We start from the raw sequence: 15,123 nt of genomic DNA on the forward strand, positions 1-15,123 counted from the left end.
AGTAGATTCGATCTATGGGAATTGGCGGGCGCGAAGTCGAGACACTAGTGTTCGAAAGGCGGCTCTTAAACAGGGCTGTCCAGCGAGGCTGTAGATGTTGGGTGGAGGGGGGAGGTCGCAAGGGCGAACGTCTCGAGGTGCTCACTGCGCAGGGGTGTCGCAAGTCGGGGTCTTCAATGGGAGAGGGAATGATTGGAAGTGAAGACACTGGGGTTCGTGACCAGATACAAGTGGCAGTTGATAACAGCCCACCTTGCTGACAGACCGATGAAGGGTTGTCAGAGTCAATGGACGGAGGAGGCTGCGAGGGATTGGGTTGAAGTCGGAGCTTGGAGCTCCTGGATGACCTGTGTGCATGGGTCTGAGCCTGGATCTGGGGTCTGGGCCTGGAGCTTCATCAAGTTAAGCGGCGACGACTCCTGCCGGGAGGTGGGGACCCGGATTCCGAGTTACAGATCCCGGTAGTCGGGTGGAGGCGGGTCTCCCTGCTCGACTTACAGCCAAAGTCGAGACAAAGGGGCTTCTGCATGACAATTTTGCTACAACTTTCCTACTTGCGTTCAGCTGGTTCACAAGTGACTTTGGCTAGAAGTTCTTCCTGTTACCACCTGAACTCCAGCAGTTTTCTGAGCTCACCTAAGGTTGCTTTCAACCCAGAACGCGCATGTGAAAGCTCGAAAGAAGGAAGCCGAACTTTGAAGTTACCAACCTCTCTTGCGAGACCTAGAGGCCACTCAGGAAGGGCCTGTTCGAACACTATTTCTAAATACTTAGGGGAAATTACCTAGATGCCTTGCCAGCTCAACCATCAATCCAAGGCAATGTCCAGATAATTCCATTTCCACACTGCTCCTTGTCATTGGGAGTCCAATCTACCAACATGGCACTCACCACTAGAAAACAACTTGCCATATTTTGAATTGACAAGACTATTGGTCTACGTGTCTCTGAATACTGCTTTCTCGCCAGATCTCTTGTCAAAAATAAGAGCAGTAAAGTCGATGTCACTCAAATATTGAATTTTGTGTGGCTTGTGACCGTGTCGCTGACTCCTTGCTTCTGAATAATTTGCTCGCTAGCGACTATACACTTGAAAAGACACTCACCAATCCTCCTCCTCTTCCGCCCCGAAATGATTGGCCCCCAAATGGTCATTGACACTCCAGCCCATTTTCGGGTCATCAGCATCATCGTCCGTATTCTCATTCCACGAGTGAACCGACACCGTCCCGTAGCTCCTATCATATCCACCCCACGAAGATGCTGCCAAGTACAATGTCAGTTCTGTTTTCTCGATGGATGGGACAAGCTTTTGGGTGGATGAAAGATTGACTTACCAGCGATAACAGGCGCGTTGGGATGCCAGTATGGCTCGCGCACACAGCCGCGCCTCGAACCAATGCCGCCGCCGTGCCTCCGATTCCCCGGGTTCGTGGCCTTGCCCACGTCGATCGTGGTCTTCAGCGTCGCGTCCATATTCCACACATATACCTTGCCGTCCTGGCTACCACTGTAGACATAGCGCGAGTCGGTGCTCCCGGCCGGGCTGAAGTGGCACCGGATGAGCGTCCCCTGGACCTTGTGCCCACGGAACGTGACCACGCTGTTGTCGTTGGGGTGCTGGAACCAGTTGTCCATGTCGTAGTCCTCCATGCGGTAGTCGTAGTCCGTGTGGTGCGTGTGCTGCCGCGGGTTGAGCTCCTCGTACCGCTCCGTCGACATGGCCATCCTCAAGTCCCACAGCTTCATGGTCTGATCCTTGCTGTTGGAAAGGATGTACCGTCCGTCGCCCTTGCTGTCGATGTACGTCAGCCCCTCGATGTGGCCCACAAAGGCGCCCGCCTCCCGCCCGTCGCCCATCGACCGCCGGTCCCACACCTTGATGACCTGATCGTCCGAGCCCGAGTAGATGATGTGTGGGTCCTTGGGATCTGCGAAGCACACGGCGTTGACGTCGTCGTCGTGGCCTTGGATGTTGTGCAGCACGCGGCGCGACTCGATGTCGTAGACGATGATGCTCGAAACATTGTTGCCGGCGATGAGCTCCCGCCCATCGCCCGAGAACCGGATCGACCAGATGGCAAAGTGCCCTCGTGCCCTCCAGCCTCCCCAGCCAGTGTCCCTAGCGCCACTGCCTAGGTCGAGTGTATAGGGGTCGCCCTTGTCATTTGGATCTGTCGGGGCAAAGCACACATGGCTTTGTAAAGATGTATAAGCCAGCCACTTGTTATCCGGTGACAGGTGTGCATCTGTAAGTGTCCACTGGCCCCAAGGGTAGTTGACCGTCTTGTAGTACCGCCAGTTGTATGGGTTGCTCGTATCGTACATCCGTACCTTGAAGTCCTTCACACAAGCATAGAAGAAATTGCCATCCTCGCTGAACTGCCCGCAGTACACAGGGGCCCTGTAGTGAATAATCATGTCTGCTTCTGAGGTGGGGATCATCTCCTGCGCCATTGCGGCCTGATTAATCCTAGGATCGCCGACGCCGAGTTCCCGGTCGAGGATGCGGCGGGCGAGTTTTTTCTTGTGGCGGATAGCAGTTCTGTCTGTGGCGCCAAACGTGCCCGAGTTCATAAGCTCAGTACCCTTGTCACTAGGGACCTTGGGAAAACGGTTTGGGTCTGGGGGTTGCCGCCTCCGGCGGGGACCCGGCCAGTCATCGCCCTCACTAAAGAGTACGTGGCCGAGGTCTCGGCTGTGGAAGAGGGCCATTAATTGTTGGGCTGAGAGGTGAGTGGCCCCTATGCGTCCTATCAATCCCAGGGTCAGTATCTAGAGTGCCAAGCATGTGAGGAAGATGCGATGAGCTGTGGTGCTCAGATGAGACGATCGGGACCCGGATGAGCAGTTTAAGCTTTCCTGTCGCAGTGACACTCACCCAATAGATTTCCGATGGAGATAGTGACCGGCCTTTGCTCTCTTTGTGTTCCCTCTTCCTCATCATTGTCACCTTCTTCGTTGTCTTCTGATCCTCCGTAGACGACTTCGACGGTGTAGCCGGTCTCGGCATCTACAGGTGCGGGTGCGATCAGATAAGCGAATCATAACAAAAGCAAAGCGGCCATGACTGACCGTGAAATGCATCTTCATCATCCTCGTCCTCCTCATCGTCCTCCCCCTCATCCTCATAGTCAGAATCATCATCTTCCTCATCCTCATCCTGGTCGTCTTCTGTGACCTCTGTTGCCGGCTCGAAGACGTCATTGTCACTGTCGGAGGAGTCGTCATGTTTAGCTCCTGACGGTTGCTGCAAGCTCTCGCCGAAGCCGTTCTCGTCCGAGTCGTCTTCGTGAGGATATCTGTAGCTCATCTTGGCCAGCAATAGCAACAGTTCCCCGGCTCCTAAGTGTTGTGATGTCGTTCGGTTAATTCGGCGGTGGCTTATATGATAAGGTCAGCGCCGGAGCTCTTATCGCCACCCAGACGGACACTCGGCCTGACACTTGAGTACTGTATCAGGATGTCCACTGTGGGGACAGTGACAGTCAGCCAGTCAGTCGATTTTGTGAGTGATGCGTAGAGGCCGGCCGACTTTGCGAAACAGTTTGCACCGTGCCGTGGTGTCAAGAGAAAAGCGTGGTTCTATGTTAGATCGGACAGCTCTACCGGAGTTTCAGGGTCGTTGACGACATGCGGGATGACAGCTCGAAAGCTTGAGTCGGGGAACCTGACGTCGGACTTAAACCCCGGGTTTTACGGACTGGGGCCCATCTTCACAACACATATGTGGAGTGATAATAAATGCACTCCCGACCCCATATTGATGCGATACAGAAAGCCTTTCTTACCAGTGATCGTCTTCGTCGGAAGCTGCTCCCCTCTTGGTCGATGGACTAGATGAAGACATGGATGAGATCTGGTTGCGCGTCAGGGTTCAGCCCTGAGCTATGTAAGCTACAGTAGGTGAGTGGTATGTGAAGCTTAAGGTCGTCAACTGTCTGCTCAACTTCAATTATCCAGAGCTGAAACGCCTCGAACGAGAAGTGTTCAATTGACAGATCTGACTTGACGAAGCCATCATCTCTCTCGAGCCCAGAACAGTTTGACTGCGCGTCAAACGCGAAGAGCAGATGGTCGCGTGGGGGCTTCTTAAGCCATCACAATGATCGCAGCGATCTTAGAACGCCTTCTAGGTAAAGCTCAGTCTTGCATATCCAGCATCTAGAAATTTGGTCGTAATTTCCGTTCTGCTATAATAACTCAGCCTCCACAGCCTTCCTCGGCCACCTGTAACGGCGCCCGTGTTCGCCCGGGATCGACACAAGAGCACGAGTAATTAGGCTTTCTGGGAGGTTTGCTGAGCCTCAGCCCAGAGTCTTGGAGACGAACCGTTTCGCTCCGCGTTTCTCGTCCACCCCTGTGCCCGCGCGGCCAAGACGTGCCCTCCGCCAGGCTGGTCTCTCATTCGGCCTGGAGTGCCTAGTCATCTCTTGTAATATGGCCGAGCCCCATGGGTATTTCGTGATGCCAGGAAAAATGGTACGAGTGCTTGCAACTAGTCGATTGTCGAGTCTCCATGACGTGCGCTTGGCTGTGGAGTCTATTTTCGACGACAATATGGGGTAGCGAAACAAGGGAAAGTCTTGGTCACGTCCAGCTATCTTATAACCGATGCCCTTGTCTCTTTTGACATGACTTGGATGTCGCCTTTGCTACTTTTACAAATTCCGCCAAGAGATCAAAGCATTGAAGCCCATTATGCCAGTACATGGATTAGATATCGGGGCTATGATGCTCCTGCTGGTGGAAGAGACCGGAGCCGCCAGCATTAGGAACAAGCTGGGATCGAGACAGGACGACGACGGCATAGATACGCCAGACGACGATGACGATGTAGCGGCGGCTCCAGCCCCCACGACCACAGACTCAGCAATAGCGACCACATCTGCATCCTCGACAGAGACTGCAACTTCGGCCCGGCAACTAGACACGGGCTCTAAAGCTGGAATAGCCATTGGTGTCATTGTGGGTGTCATTTTCCTGGGAGGCGCCGTCTTTATGTACTGGCGACACCGGCGACGGCAGAGATGGCAGCGGCGCAACAAGTACTCCAACAACAACAACAACAACAACAACCGCGACCCCAATGAGCCTAATATGACAATGAATACGCACAATCTACCACCTAAATTAGTTGGCGACTCTTCGCCGCCGCTTGGTTCCGTCTCATCACCGTCGACAAATCCGGATGCCGGCCGGCCGTGGTTCGACAACGGGGCCGGGAGCACAGAGTTGCCGAGTCGCGAAGTCCAGGAAGGAGACAGAGTTGCGGGCTGGGTGTATGAGAAGGCGGAGCTAAGCGTCCCCAAAGTGGGCGATCCGACTGCAGCGCAGCAGCATCCCCATTACCAGTATTACCAGTACTCAAACTCGACGGAATTACCTACTGCGGGTAATCAGATCCATGAAATCCCGGAGACTAGTGCATGCTCTTACGCACCTGTGGAACTACCCGCTGCCGTGCCGGACAGTGTCAGGAACAGTGGCTTCACTGGTTTCAGCGGAGGGGAAGGGGAGGAGTTTGGCAGAAATGTGAGCACGAGGACGAGCAACACGGATGGATCCGCGAGGAGAGAGAGTGCCGCGCCGACGTTCACAGTCTCATCGCCGGCGACCACGTTTGCGGAGACTGTCTCGGATTCTGGCTACGGTGCAAATGTCGGTCAGGTCTCGCCTGCTTCACCTTACGCAAGAAGCACGGCTGGTGGCAACACGATGTAGAGGAGTTCTGGTTAGCGAGTTTCGACTTTGCCTCGGGTCCAAGATGCGATGGGTCAAGCGAGATTGATTCGATGCCCACGATAATAGGAAACTTAGTCTCAGATCGAATTGTCCTCTGCCTCATCTCTAGGTGACCCTTGTGTGACTCGTTAGCTAGTCTGTGGACATCTTGCGCACTGAGTAGGCACTGCTTTAAATTCGTCAAGCTGTTCATGCCTAGCTGTGCCGAATCTCGTACAACGGCATAAGCGGGCATGGTGATGTTTCACAGCTCAATTTCCAGATGCACACCGCGTCCACGTTGTCTGACAATCACTGGGGACGGCTGGAGCTGCGTGATGACCAGTAGTAAATGTGCCATGAAGTCCGTAGTGATATTAAGTGGGCGTATTAAGTAGGCGGTCGCCAGCAACGCCTATCGGCACTCCTTGATAGCCACGACGGATCGGATACTCTTACTGAATCTTCTTCGCACTTGGAACGGGAGCATCCGGGCCAAAGAGACCTAATAGATACGCCGTCCGCGTCAAGCAAAGAAAAGCCTGCAAGTTTGTTAGCGAGCAAATCTTCAGGTTCCTTCAAGATGATTTCACTTACTGTGGCACCCACATTGCCCCAAGTCATGCTGTTCCAAGACGCCACATCTACAAATCTCTCAAACCCAAGTCCGAGGTAGCACACTGCAATGTGCCCAATATCGGCGATCCACAGCGCAATCAGGTAATTGCGCACGACCTTGAGCTCAGTGGTCGTGTACAGCACGGCGACAGCTGCGAGGAAGAGCAGACCATAGCAGTTGCCGAGCTGGAGCGCCACAAGCCTAGAGTTGTCATCCACGGTGAGGCTGGGCGTGGAGGTTTGCTCTTTAACGAACCAGGATGGATCCACGGTTGCTCCGGCCCAGCCTGCGATGCTGAGAGGGATGTTAAACTTATTGAAATGCAACAGTGTGTGACAGACCTCCTTGACTTACAGGCTGAGAGGCTCGAAGATGGTGAAAATGAAGCGAGGGAAGGCCGGGAGACGCGACGCCATGGCTATTTACTTCTTGAAGGGAGACTGTGCCAAGTATGTTGCAGTATAGTCTTGGTTCTTAAGTTCTCAATTGTCCAGTCAAGATTATGCTGTAGGCAAAGGGTAAGGAAGCAAACATGTTCGTGGAGAGGATGGACGTCGGAGGTTGAGTCCATTGCCTAACAGTCGGCACATGTGGTACATAGGTGCAGATAGCATGCGCCCCACATTCCACGCTTCGTAACGTACAGACTGGACGGCAGTCATTAGCAGCTTTTAGGTATTGGGGCTGCACAGAAAGAAATCACTCTCCACTCAGCCTCGAGCGGCTTGTCAGTCTCTGGACAGACTACGCACCTATGTACGGGGTCGGAATGATAAGAACCGCGTCGCCACGAGTACCCCTGGCACAAAGACATCCTCTCTCCTTCTAGAGAACTCCCGAGAGCAACATCAGTCGAGGTTAACGACGGCTTTCCTTATTAAGTAGATCTTTTCGAGCTTAACCTCCCGCGCAAAGACCAGAGTGTGTAATGCGATGATCCTTGTACTACAGAACCGGGCCTCAGGATTGAGTCTGACCCCTCGGCCCAAAGGCAAATTGGATGGGACTCGACCCTCACGCCCGGCTCACTCAAGGCTCCTCCGCGATGAAGCGACCCCGTTGCATTGCACGATTGTCCCAGGGCCAATGTTGATTTTGACAGAGAACCTTCGTCTTTCCGGGTAATGGACCCCGCGTCTGCTGCTTCAACCTGCACGCGAGCCTCGAGATAGGGTGTCCTTCGCACCAGGACTAGGGCCCCTTTCCATGGCTGCGAAGTATCGCCTTCACGACCGCACTCTCGATCCTCAGGGTTCCTTACAGCGGGCATTGCCCCCTGTTACTGTGGGATGTCACGATGGCGACAATTGAGCCGCGCTTGATGCACTTGCTGAACGATTCGAACTCTCCCGAGACCTCGAATTATCCCCCGCCCGACCTCCCTCCGATACAGAGCTTCAGCAGCTTTGCCAAGTCGTCGAATTTCTCGTTACCGCCTCTGGAACCAGATGCGAGTCAACATGGGAGGAGCGACAAGTCCACGTCCAGAGCACCTCAGCACATCCCTCCGCTGGCCTCAATCACAGAGGAGTACAATGGCCGATACCCTGAAAGTGGTGGGCTCCGGCACACCGGCGGGGGCATATCTCTGCGCATGCTCTACGACAACCCGGATGTCAACGACTCGCAGCTGTCTCTAAGTCACATCCTCGACGAAGTGCCGGAGCCGCCGCTCTCAACGGACGATGCGTCCACAAAGAAGCGCCAGAGGGCAGTGACTATCAAAGATGATATTATGCACCTGCCCCAGCCATTGAAGAAGCAGAAGTCTGCCCAGAACATCGTCCCACCCATCATCAATGGCTTGTACGAACCCCCGCCTAACGCGGCCGTGTTCCCTCCGATCGCGCTCGAGGACAATGAAAACGCCTCGAATATACACCCAATAAAAGAATTCACCACCAATGTGATGCCTAATGTTGAGCAGGATGCAAGTGAAAGGGCTGCACCACCAGCGCAGCAGGATCAGACTGCGACACCGGAGGCGGACAAGGCATCGGCCAAGGTGAAGAGGAAGGCCGCAAAGCCGCGGAGGAAGTGGTCAGAGGAAGAAACCAGGGACCTGCTGCTTGGTGTCAACAAATACGGAGTGGGAAAATGGACGAGCATCCTGGATGATCCTGTGTACAACTTCAATGGACGAACAGCCGGCGACCTGAAAGATCGGTTCCGCACGTGCTGCCCCGACGAGCTGCGCGTCTCGCACAGCAAGAGCAAAGAGAGCCTCAACCAGGAGGCCTGCGCTAGTGCTCCGCCCGCTGAGCCCAAGCTGAAAAGCAAGACGAAGACGGCGCTGCTGCTGGAGGACATACTCGCGGATCCAGAGGAGCCGCAAGCGTCTTCCTGGGAGAAGGAAAATGACCAATGTGCACCGTCAAGTCAAGCACAGTCAGCCCAACAAGACTCGGACTCCACTACGAAGCCGAAGAAGAGCCGAGCACATCGCAAAAAACTCGAGGACCTACAGAAGATGGGCATTCACGGCCCTTTCAAGAAGTCACACCGTCGCGAGAGACGGCCATTTACGCAGCAAGATGACGATCAGATCCTCGAGGGCCTTCAGATGTATGGGCCAGCCTGGACAAAGATCCAGCGCGATCCGAGATTTGACCTGTCCAGCCGACAGCCCACCGATCTCAGAGATCGGGTGCGCAATAAGTACCCTGACACGTATAAGCAGATCGAGGAGCGGCAGATCCAAGCGAAAGAGACTGCACCAGGGCCCTCGAGGGCGAGGAGTAATGTGATGGAGCCGTCTGTGAATACGATGGTCAATGAGAACTCACTGATGACCCTGGAGCCACATTTGAACAGATCTGGGTCTAGGGAGGATATGATGGTTCACAAGTGGTCTGGGACGGCCACGCTGCCTTCACACAGCTCGGCAGTGAATAACAACCCCAATGAGTTGCCTGGGCTGGACTCATACGCGAGGGATCCAACCTTGGACGGAGATGGGACTGATGCAGGGGAACAGGCGGGCTCGTCAGCCTTCATTGGCAACTTGGAAGCTATGGATATATCGAGATTATTACTCGATTGAAGTTGTACAGTCAGCGAGATGCAGGCCACCGTGTGAGGATGGGGGCTAGTCCACAACGACAGCAACGGCGTTCCTCTCTGCAATGCTGAGAGTGGATGTACTATTTCTACTACTTCTTCTACTACTACTAACTTATCATTTCACTTTTTTGAAATCTGCGATGGGAGTCCGGCGTGACGAGGGATTTACTGTGGGATCAGAAATAGCGGAATTCTGTCGTTACCGTCGGAGCGTGTCTTAAAGATGCTGCGGCTGCTGGAGCCGAGCACGGAGTAATTCGGACAGGCGATCAAAACAACCCGTAGGGAGCTGTTGCGAGATTGTCAGTAGGTCTACTATTCTAGAGTCTAGAGCGATCTTAGAATCCAACGAAGCAATTTGACCGCCGGAAGCATTTCCCTCTTGTGTCAAAAGCCCTCACCCAGCCCAACGTATGAGAGCAACAGCCTTATGGACTCCGTCTTGCGATAGTGCATCTGAAATGGGACTAATGCACATTGGAGCCATGAAATGTACTCTGGATGTTCAACTTGCTTGTTGGAAAAGTAATTGAAATAGATTGGAAACATACGTTACAAGGCTTCTAACATGGTGCAGAGGCGGGTGTAAGTTGGAGCCTGCATCATCAACCCCCCCCCCCCCCCCCAAAAATCAAGCTGAGCGGCAGCACGGACCATGACGGTCACGTGGATCCGGCGCTAAACCATGCTAGCGCATTTTGGTGCCGAAACCCACAAGCTCGCAAATTCTGTGGTGCAAAGCAACTTTTTGAGCAAGGCCTGGGTTTTTTGTGAACTTCTTCCTTCCGCCGACCTGTGCAAGACGACCACATCCGACAACCACCCACCAACAGACCGCCAAAATGGGTAGAGGACGTAAGTGATGGATCAACTCAAACATTTCCAACCGTCTCGATGCCGAAGCCTGCTTGATCAACGTTGAGTCCGCTTCAATGCAATCGGATTGCCTCGTTTGCAACATGGTTAATCAAGCGGTCTTTCGGCGTCGAGGCCACACTCGCAACACCACGACAACGATGCTAACTGCAATTTGATGAACAGCTAAGAAGCACCAGAAGCGCCTCAGCGCGCCCAAGCACTGGCTCTTGGACAAGCTGTCCGGCACCTACGCCCCCAAGGCCTCCGCCGGTCCCCACAAGGCTCGCGACTGCCTGCCCCTCATCGTCTTCATCCGCAACCGCCTCAAGTACGCCCTCAATGGCCGTGAGGTCAAGTCCATCATGATGCAGCGCCTGATCAAGGTTGATGGCAAGGTCCGCACCGACGTGACCTACCCTGCCGGCTTCATGGACGTCATCACCATCGAGAAGACTGGCGAGAACTTCCGCCTCGTCTACGACACCAAGGGCCGCTTCACGGTCCACCGCATCCAGGCCGAGGAGGCCGAGTACAAGCTCGGCAAGGTCAAGCGCGTCCAGCTGGGCCGTGGCGGTATCCCATTCTTGGTTACGCATGATGCGAGAACGTGAGTTCTTCCGACATCTGTCAGCCGTTGGACCAAGCTTTGGTTGAATCCTCCCACGTCGGCCCTCGTCGATGGAAGAGCGATTCACGATCGAAGCGAGATCATCCGCGGTTGGTATGTTCGAGAATCCCCTTGATAGCTAACCTGCTTGACTACAGCATCCGCTACCCTGACCCTCTCATCAAGGTCAACGACACTGTCAAGGTCAAGTAAGTCTCGACGGTATCCTCAATTACACCTTAGGACGAGATGCTAATCTATTTACCGCAGCCTGTCCACTGGTAAGATCGACGACTTTGTTAAGTTCGAGATTGGTAACCTGGCCATGGTCACTGGTGGTCGTAACATGGGTCGTGTTGGTGTCATCACCCACCGTGAGCGTCACGATGGTGGTTTCAACATCGTCCACGTTAAGGATGCCATTGACAACACCTTCGCCACCCGGGAGTCCAACGTCTTCGTCATTGGTGCCGAGAAGCCCTGGATCTCCCTGCCCAAGGGCAAGGGTGTCAAGCTTACCATCGCTGAGGAGCGTGATCGCCGCCGTGCTCACGCCATCGCTGGTCAGTAAATGCTTGATGAAATTTCTGGGTCAATTGGTCAAAAGGCAATCGGGTTTCACAAAAAGTGACAGCATGGTCAAGGAGTTACGGACGTTATGGCTTTGAACTTCAGCTATGGTAGATAGCAAATACCCAAGATTCGGCCAGAAGATGCCGATGGGTCAATGAATTCTTGCAAACGTCCTATCTTCTCTCCCAAGAACTATGCCTTGCCGTGCTACGCACTGCTCCCTTTACAGGCTGCACATATTACATCGTCGCATCCCGAACGAACCAATGGGCCTAGTCCATTGACTATTAGCTCGCTGTAAACCGGCTCGAATACAACTTGTGATGTGGTCGGCATGTTGAACACAGTTTGTGTGTGCCACTTGGCCACACCTTGGGCTAAACGATTTTTTCTGCAGCCATTTAAGCTTCATATAGTCTGCTTATTACTAAAGAATCTGACCTCCCTTGTATGACCGCAGCAGGCATCCTAACCAATGGCCGCAACGACGACTCCCCCCTCATGTTCGTGATTAACACCAAGCAAGGAGCCGCACTCTCGCGTTACAATTGAACAATAGCGAAGAGATCGGCGGGAGCGTCCAATCTTGAGCGTACTATGTATGTGGTAATTCTCATCTCACGTCAACTTTCTTTTTTCCTTCTTCTCCTCCCTCCTTGTCCCACCCCGGAATTCCCAATCACATTGAGGGGCACCTTGGGCACTCCACCGAAGCGAGAGCACGACGTGTATTGCCCTGTACAGCATATGGAGAGTAGAAAAAGGAAGTCGTCTCGATGTGGTGTACGGAGGTGGACCCGCCTCAGCTTACCTCACTTTACTTTGATTACTTACCCCTCAAGTTCACCGTCAGCGTTCATTGTGTTACACACCGTTCTTCCAGCCACTCAGGGGTAGATGGGACGCCCTCTCGTGACCGTCCGAGGTTGCAGGTGAAGGCCCAGAACAGGAAAGAAACCGAGCGTCGTGTAAGACTTGAATTCGCCCCATCTCCGTTGAGTATCACAGATCTGGTGGGAGGGTGGCCGACCGTAACGTTCTGTGCTCGCCAAGGTCGTTGATGAGGCTTTTGCTGGTGCCGAAGGCCGTCGAGGCAGCACAAGGTTGCGTGAAGCACACCGACTATGCTGTCGCACACAGGCTGCCACGAGCTGCTCCATGTACGTCTTTTTTCACCCTACCATAGCCGCGGTGAGCCCCGACAGGCGAGTCCAGCCTCGGTGTTGTGCGGCGCAGGCCTTCCTCTCATGTCGGTCACACTGCAGATGTTGAGGAGGGCATCCTATATGTCGGCCCGTCAATACGCGGCGCAGTTGGGGTGTGCCTGAACAGTGTAGGAGCGCACAATATCCTCGCTTCCTGAAAGGCCTGGGTACCTGCAGGCGGCTATCGAGGCTTCCGGTCTCATGCAAGCTGGCAGGAATCCTACACGTAGGTATGGATTACTGTGATGCAAGGCGAGAGTGGCAGTCACAGGTTCATTGATGTCTTCGAAATCCGGGGTTAAAGTAGAAAAACTGGGTACCTTGGGAGGGGAGCTCGGAATGCCGTTCTTGGAAGAGGATCCCCGGGGAGCAATGATCGCCCAACGGTCTGATCGCCCCAGGCGGTGGGGCTGAACGAACAGATCAGATTTACTTGGGATCCAAGGATGACTTCACCTTGTTTTTCAGCTGTCGCCAACGATTGCCCCGAAGAAGCACATTGAACAACAACTCAGCCCTCCACAAAGTGGACCGGTTTCGTTCCGTCTGGTTCCACAGCAGGCGTTTTGACACCTTCCCCGCGCTTTCTAAAGTCTGGGGGAGGAGAAGCAAGCATCCGTCTTGCCCCAGAGAGCGCCTCGTCGCCACACGCACGGCTGTGTCACCGCCGCATCGGGCCTCATGACTTCCACACAGACATTGGTACGGGGGGCAACATTCTGGGACCAGCACCGTGCCTTGGTTGCCGGCCGGCGCGATCAGCTGGCACTTGAACCATCGTTTTGGTTCTCTTGCAGTAGCTCGCATGCGAGTTGAGTGTCCTTGCAGGCCTAGCCCCGTTGAGGGGTGGCTGTCAACCCCGAGAAAAGATCCTCAGGTCAATGTCTCGCTCCTCCAGCTCTCTACGGTGCGTGTTCATTTAGTAAGTAGGGTTGAGCGCATGGTCTCACAGTCCCGTGCTCGGTCGTTCGTCAGTGTCTGCGTACCTCATTCGATGGGCCACTCTTTATCCAAATCACAAAAAATTGCAGCAAGAGAGGATCACAGCCTAGGACGGAGGCTCTACTACAGTCTGTCCTACCACGGTCACGAACTGGGTCGTCACCGCAACTTCTGGCGATATTACTCCAGCTGTGCGCGTGGTAGGACGGAATGGGTACGATCTGCTGAAGACTCTTGGGTCTACTTGGCGTATTCCGAGTGACTGGGCTCGAGGAGCAATTTCTCTACACACAGATCAGGCACCGAGACACCACCTGCGGGCGACTATTCGTCAACAAGGGCTTGGGATACAACATGTGAGACAGAGACAGAAACTGGGCATGACGGCTACGTTGGGCGTCGCTTGAACCTGACCTGCTCGGCTTCGGCATTCCTTCAACAGCCGGCGAGCTTCATGTGGGCAGTTGGCAGACTGTCGTGAAATAGCCCGAAGTGTCTTGCCTGGTATACATTGAGTGGCGCCATGAGACAAGATGAGCGAGGTCGGAATTCAAGCTCGAAGAGGGCTGGCAAGTGCTGGACCGGCTTCTCTGTCCCACTACATCCGATCCACCCCACGGAACTAAAGGGCGTCGACCGGCACGAACCCTTGCTAAGCCGGCGAAGGACGCGGGATACCGACGTATCCCAAAGCTTGCGTGATCACGTTGATTCGGTTTTCCTTCCTCGGGCCCAGGCCCCTTTACACAAGGTAAATCGTCAATGTAGCACCTAGCATTGGCAGCCGCCGTGTGCCTTGAACTAGACATCTGCCTCCTTACAACCCACATCCTTCCATCGCTTTTCGGCAGGGTTGTGCCAGTCTTTCACTCACTCAGTGGCCAGTAGCCCGCTCCGTCTCCGCACCACGAGACTCCTTCGTTCTCCTAATGTCTTGGACGACAACGTTCGTCATATCCAGCTCGTCGTGGCCGTCCTCGCCCGGCACCAACAGACAGCTTCCTTGTCTACGAACTTAGCTGCCGCACTCCGCCCCCTTCCTCGCTCTACATTTCATATGTTCGTGGTCAGACTGGTCCAAACCCCTCATATTCACCGATTGGGTCTTTCTGAACATTGTCTCCACTCACGAGACCAGTTTCGGTCGCCATTGACTGCAACCTGGACTCGGCTGCCAGTACAGCAGGCTCGATAGACGTGATATAAATGGGCTCATGTACACCCCCATTCTCGTGTCTGCTGCTCTGCCCAATTCTCGAATCTCCTGCCTGTGGGATACCCACCACCCAAGTACACCTGCCCTTGTGGTAGCCCTCCGGCTGTCACTCAGTCTTCTCATCGATCCGATCTAGAACCAGATACTCCTTGGCAGCACACTACCACCTACCTACTCAAGGTATTGCCTTGATCTATCATCGCACTCTATATCAAGCTCAGGCTGCTCGGTACGGCAGATTCTGCTTCTGTCACTCACGGGGCAATTTTGCCGTCATCTTTCGCAGCTTTGCCTAGCCCTGCTTAGTAGATATCCA

At 54.2% G+C, this 15,123-nt stretch overlaps 5 protein-coding genes across 5 annotated transcripts; 3 read left to right on the plus strand and 2 right to left on the minus strand.

The window, feature by feature from the left end:
• Nucleotides 1-1,102: 1,102 nt before the first annotated feature.
• Nucleotides 1,103-3,313, minus strand: J7T55_011654 (wd repeat protein; the record flags this gene model as incomplete). The annotated part of the gene is made up of 4 exons (XM_053136461.1): nucleotides 1,103-1,263; nucleotides 1,338-2,753; nucleotides 2,882-3,013; nucleotides 3,076-3,313. 4 exons carry the CDS (start codon nucleotides 3,311-3,313, stop codon nucleotides 1,103-1,105), a joined length of 1,947 nt encoding a protein of 648 aa, XP_052999460.1.
• A 1,388-nt stretch (nucleotides 3,314-4,701) lies between these two features.
• Nucleotides 4,702-5,724, plus strand: J7T55_011655 (uncharacterized protein; the record flags this gene model as incomplete). The annotated part of the gene is made up of 1 exon (XM_053136462.1): nucleotides 4,702-5,724. The coding sequence occupies one exon, from the start codon at nucleotides 4,702-4,704 to the stop codon at nucleotides 5,722-5,724; it is 1,023 nt and encodes a 340-aa protein (XP_052999461.1).
• A 98-nt stretch (nucleotides 5,725-5,822) lies between these two features.
• On the minus strand, nucleotides 5,823-6,759 carry J7T55_011656 (uncharacterized protein; the record flags this gene model as incomplete). The annotated part of the gene is made up of 4 exons (XM_053136463.1): nucleotides 5,823-5,850; nucleotides 6,184-6,266; nucleotides 6,322-6,637; nucleotides 6,698-6,759. The coding sequence occupies 4 exons, from the start codon at nucleotides 6,757-6,759 to the stop codon at nucleotides 5,823-5,825; spliced, it is 489 nt and encodes a 162-aa protein (XP_052999462.1).
• An 881-nt stretch (nucleotides 6,760-7,640) lies between these two features.
• Nucleotides 7,641-9,386, plus strand: J7T55_011657 (myb dna-binding domain-containing protein; the record flags this gene model as incomplete). Its single annotated transcript, XM_053136464.1, has 1 exon — nucleotides 7,641-9,386. The coding sequence occupies one exon, from the start codon at nucleotides 7,641-7,643 to the stop codon at nucleotides 9,384-9,386; it is 1,746 nt and encodes a 581-aa protein (XP_052999463.1).
• Nucleotides 9,387-10,248: 862 nt separating this feature from the next.
• J7T55_011658 (40s ribosomal protein s4) lies at nucleotides 10,249-11,442 on the plus strand (the record flags this gene model as incomplete). Its single annotated transcript, XM_053136465.1, has 4 exons — nucleotides 10,249-10,261; nucleotides 10,448-10,871; nucleotides 11,030-11,080; nucleotides 11,142-11,442. 4 exons carry the CDS (start codon nucleotides 10,249-10,251, stop codon nucleotides 11,440-11,442), a joined length of 789 nt encoding a protein of 262 aa, XP_052999464.1.
• Between the last annotated feature and the right edge of the window lie 3,681 nt (nucleotides 11,443-15,123).

Source organism: Diaporthe amygdali, assembly GCF_026229845.1.
Source record: "Diaporthe amygdali strain CAA958 chromosome Unknown NODE_2_length_3802984_cov_64_841326, whole genome shotgun sequence".
Lineage (NCBI taxonomy): Eukaryota > Fungi > Ascomycota > Sordariomycetes > Diaporthales > Diaporthaceae > Diaporthe > Diaporthe amygdali.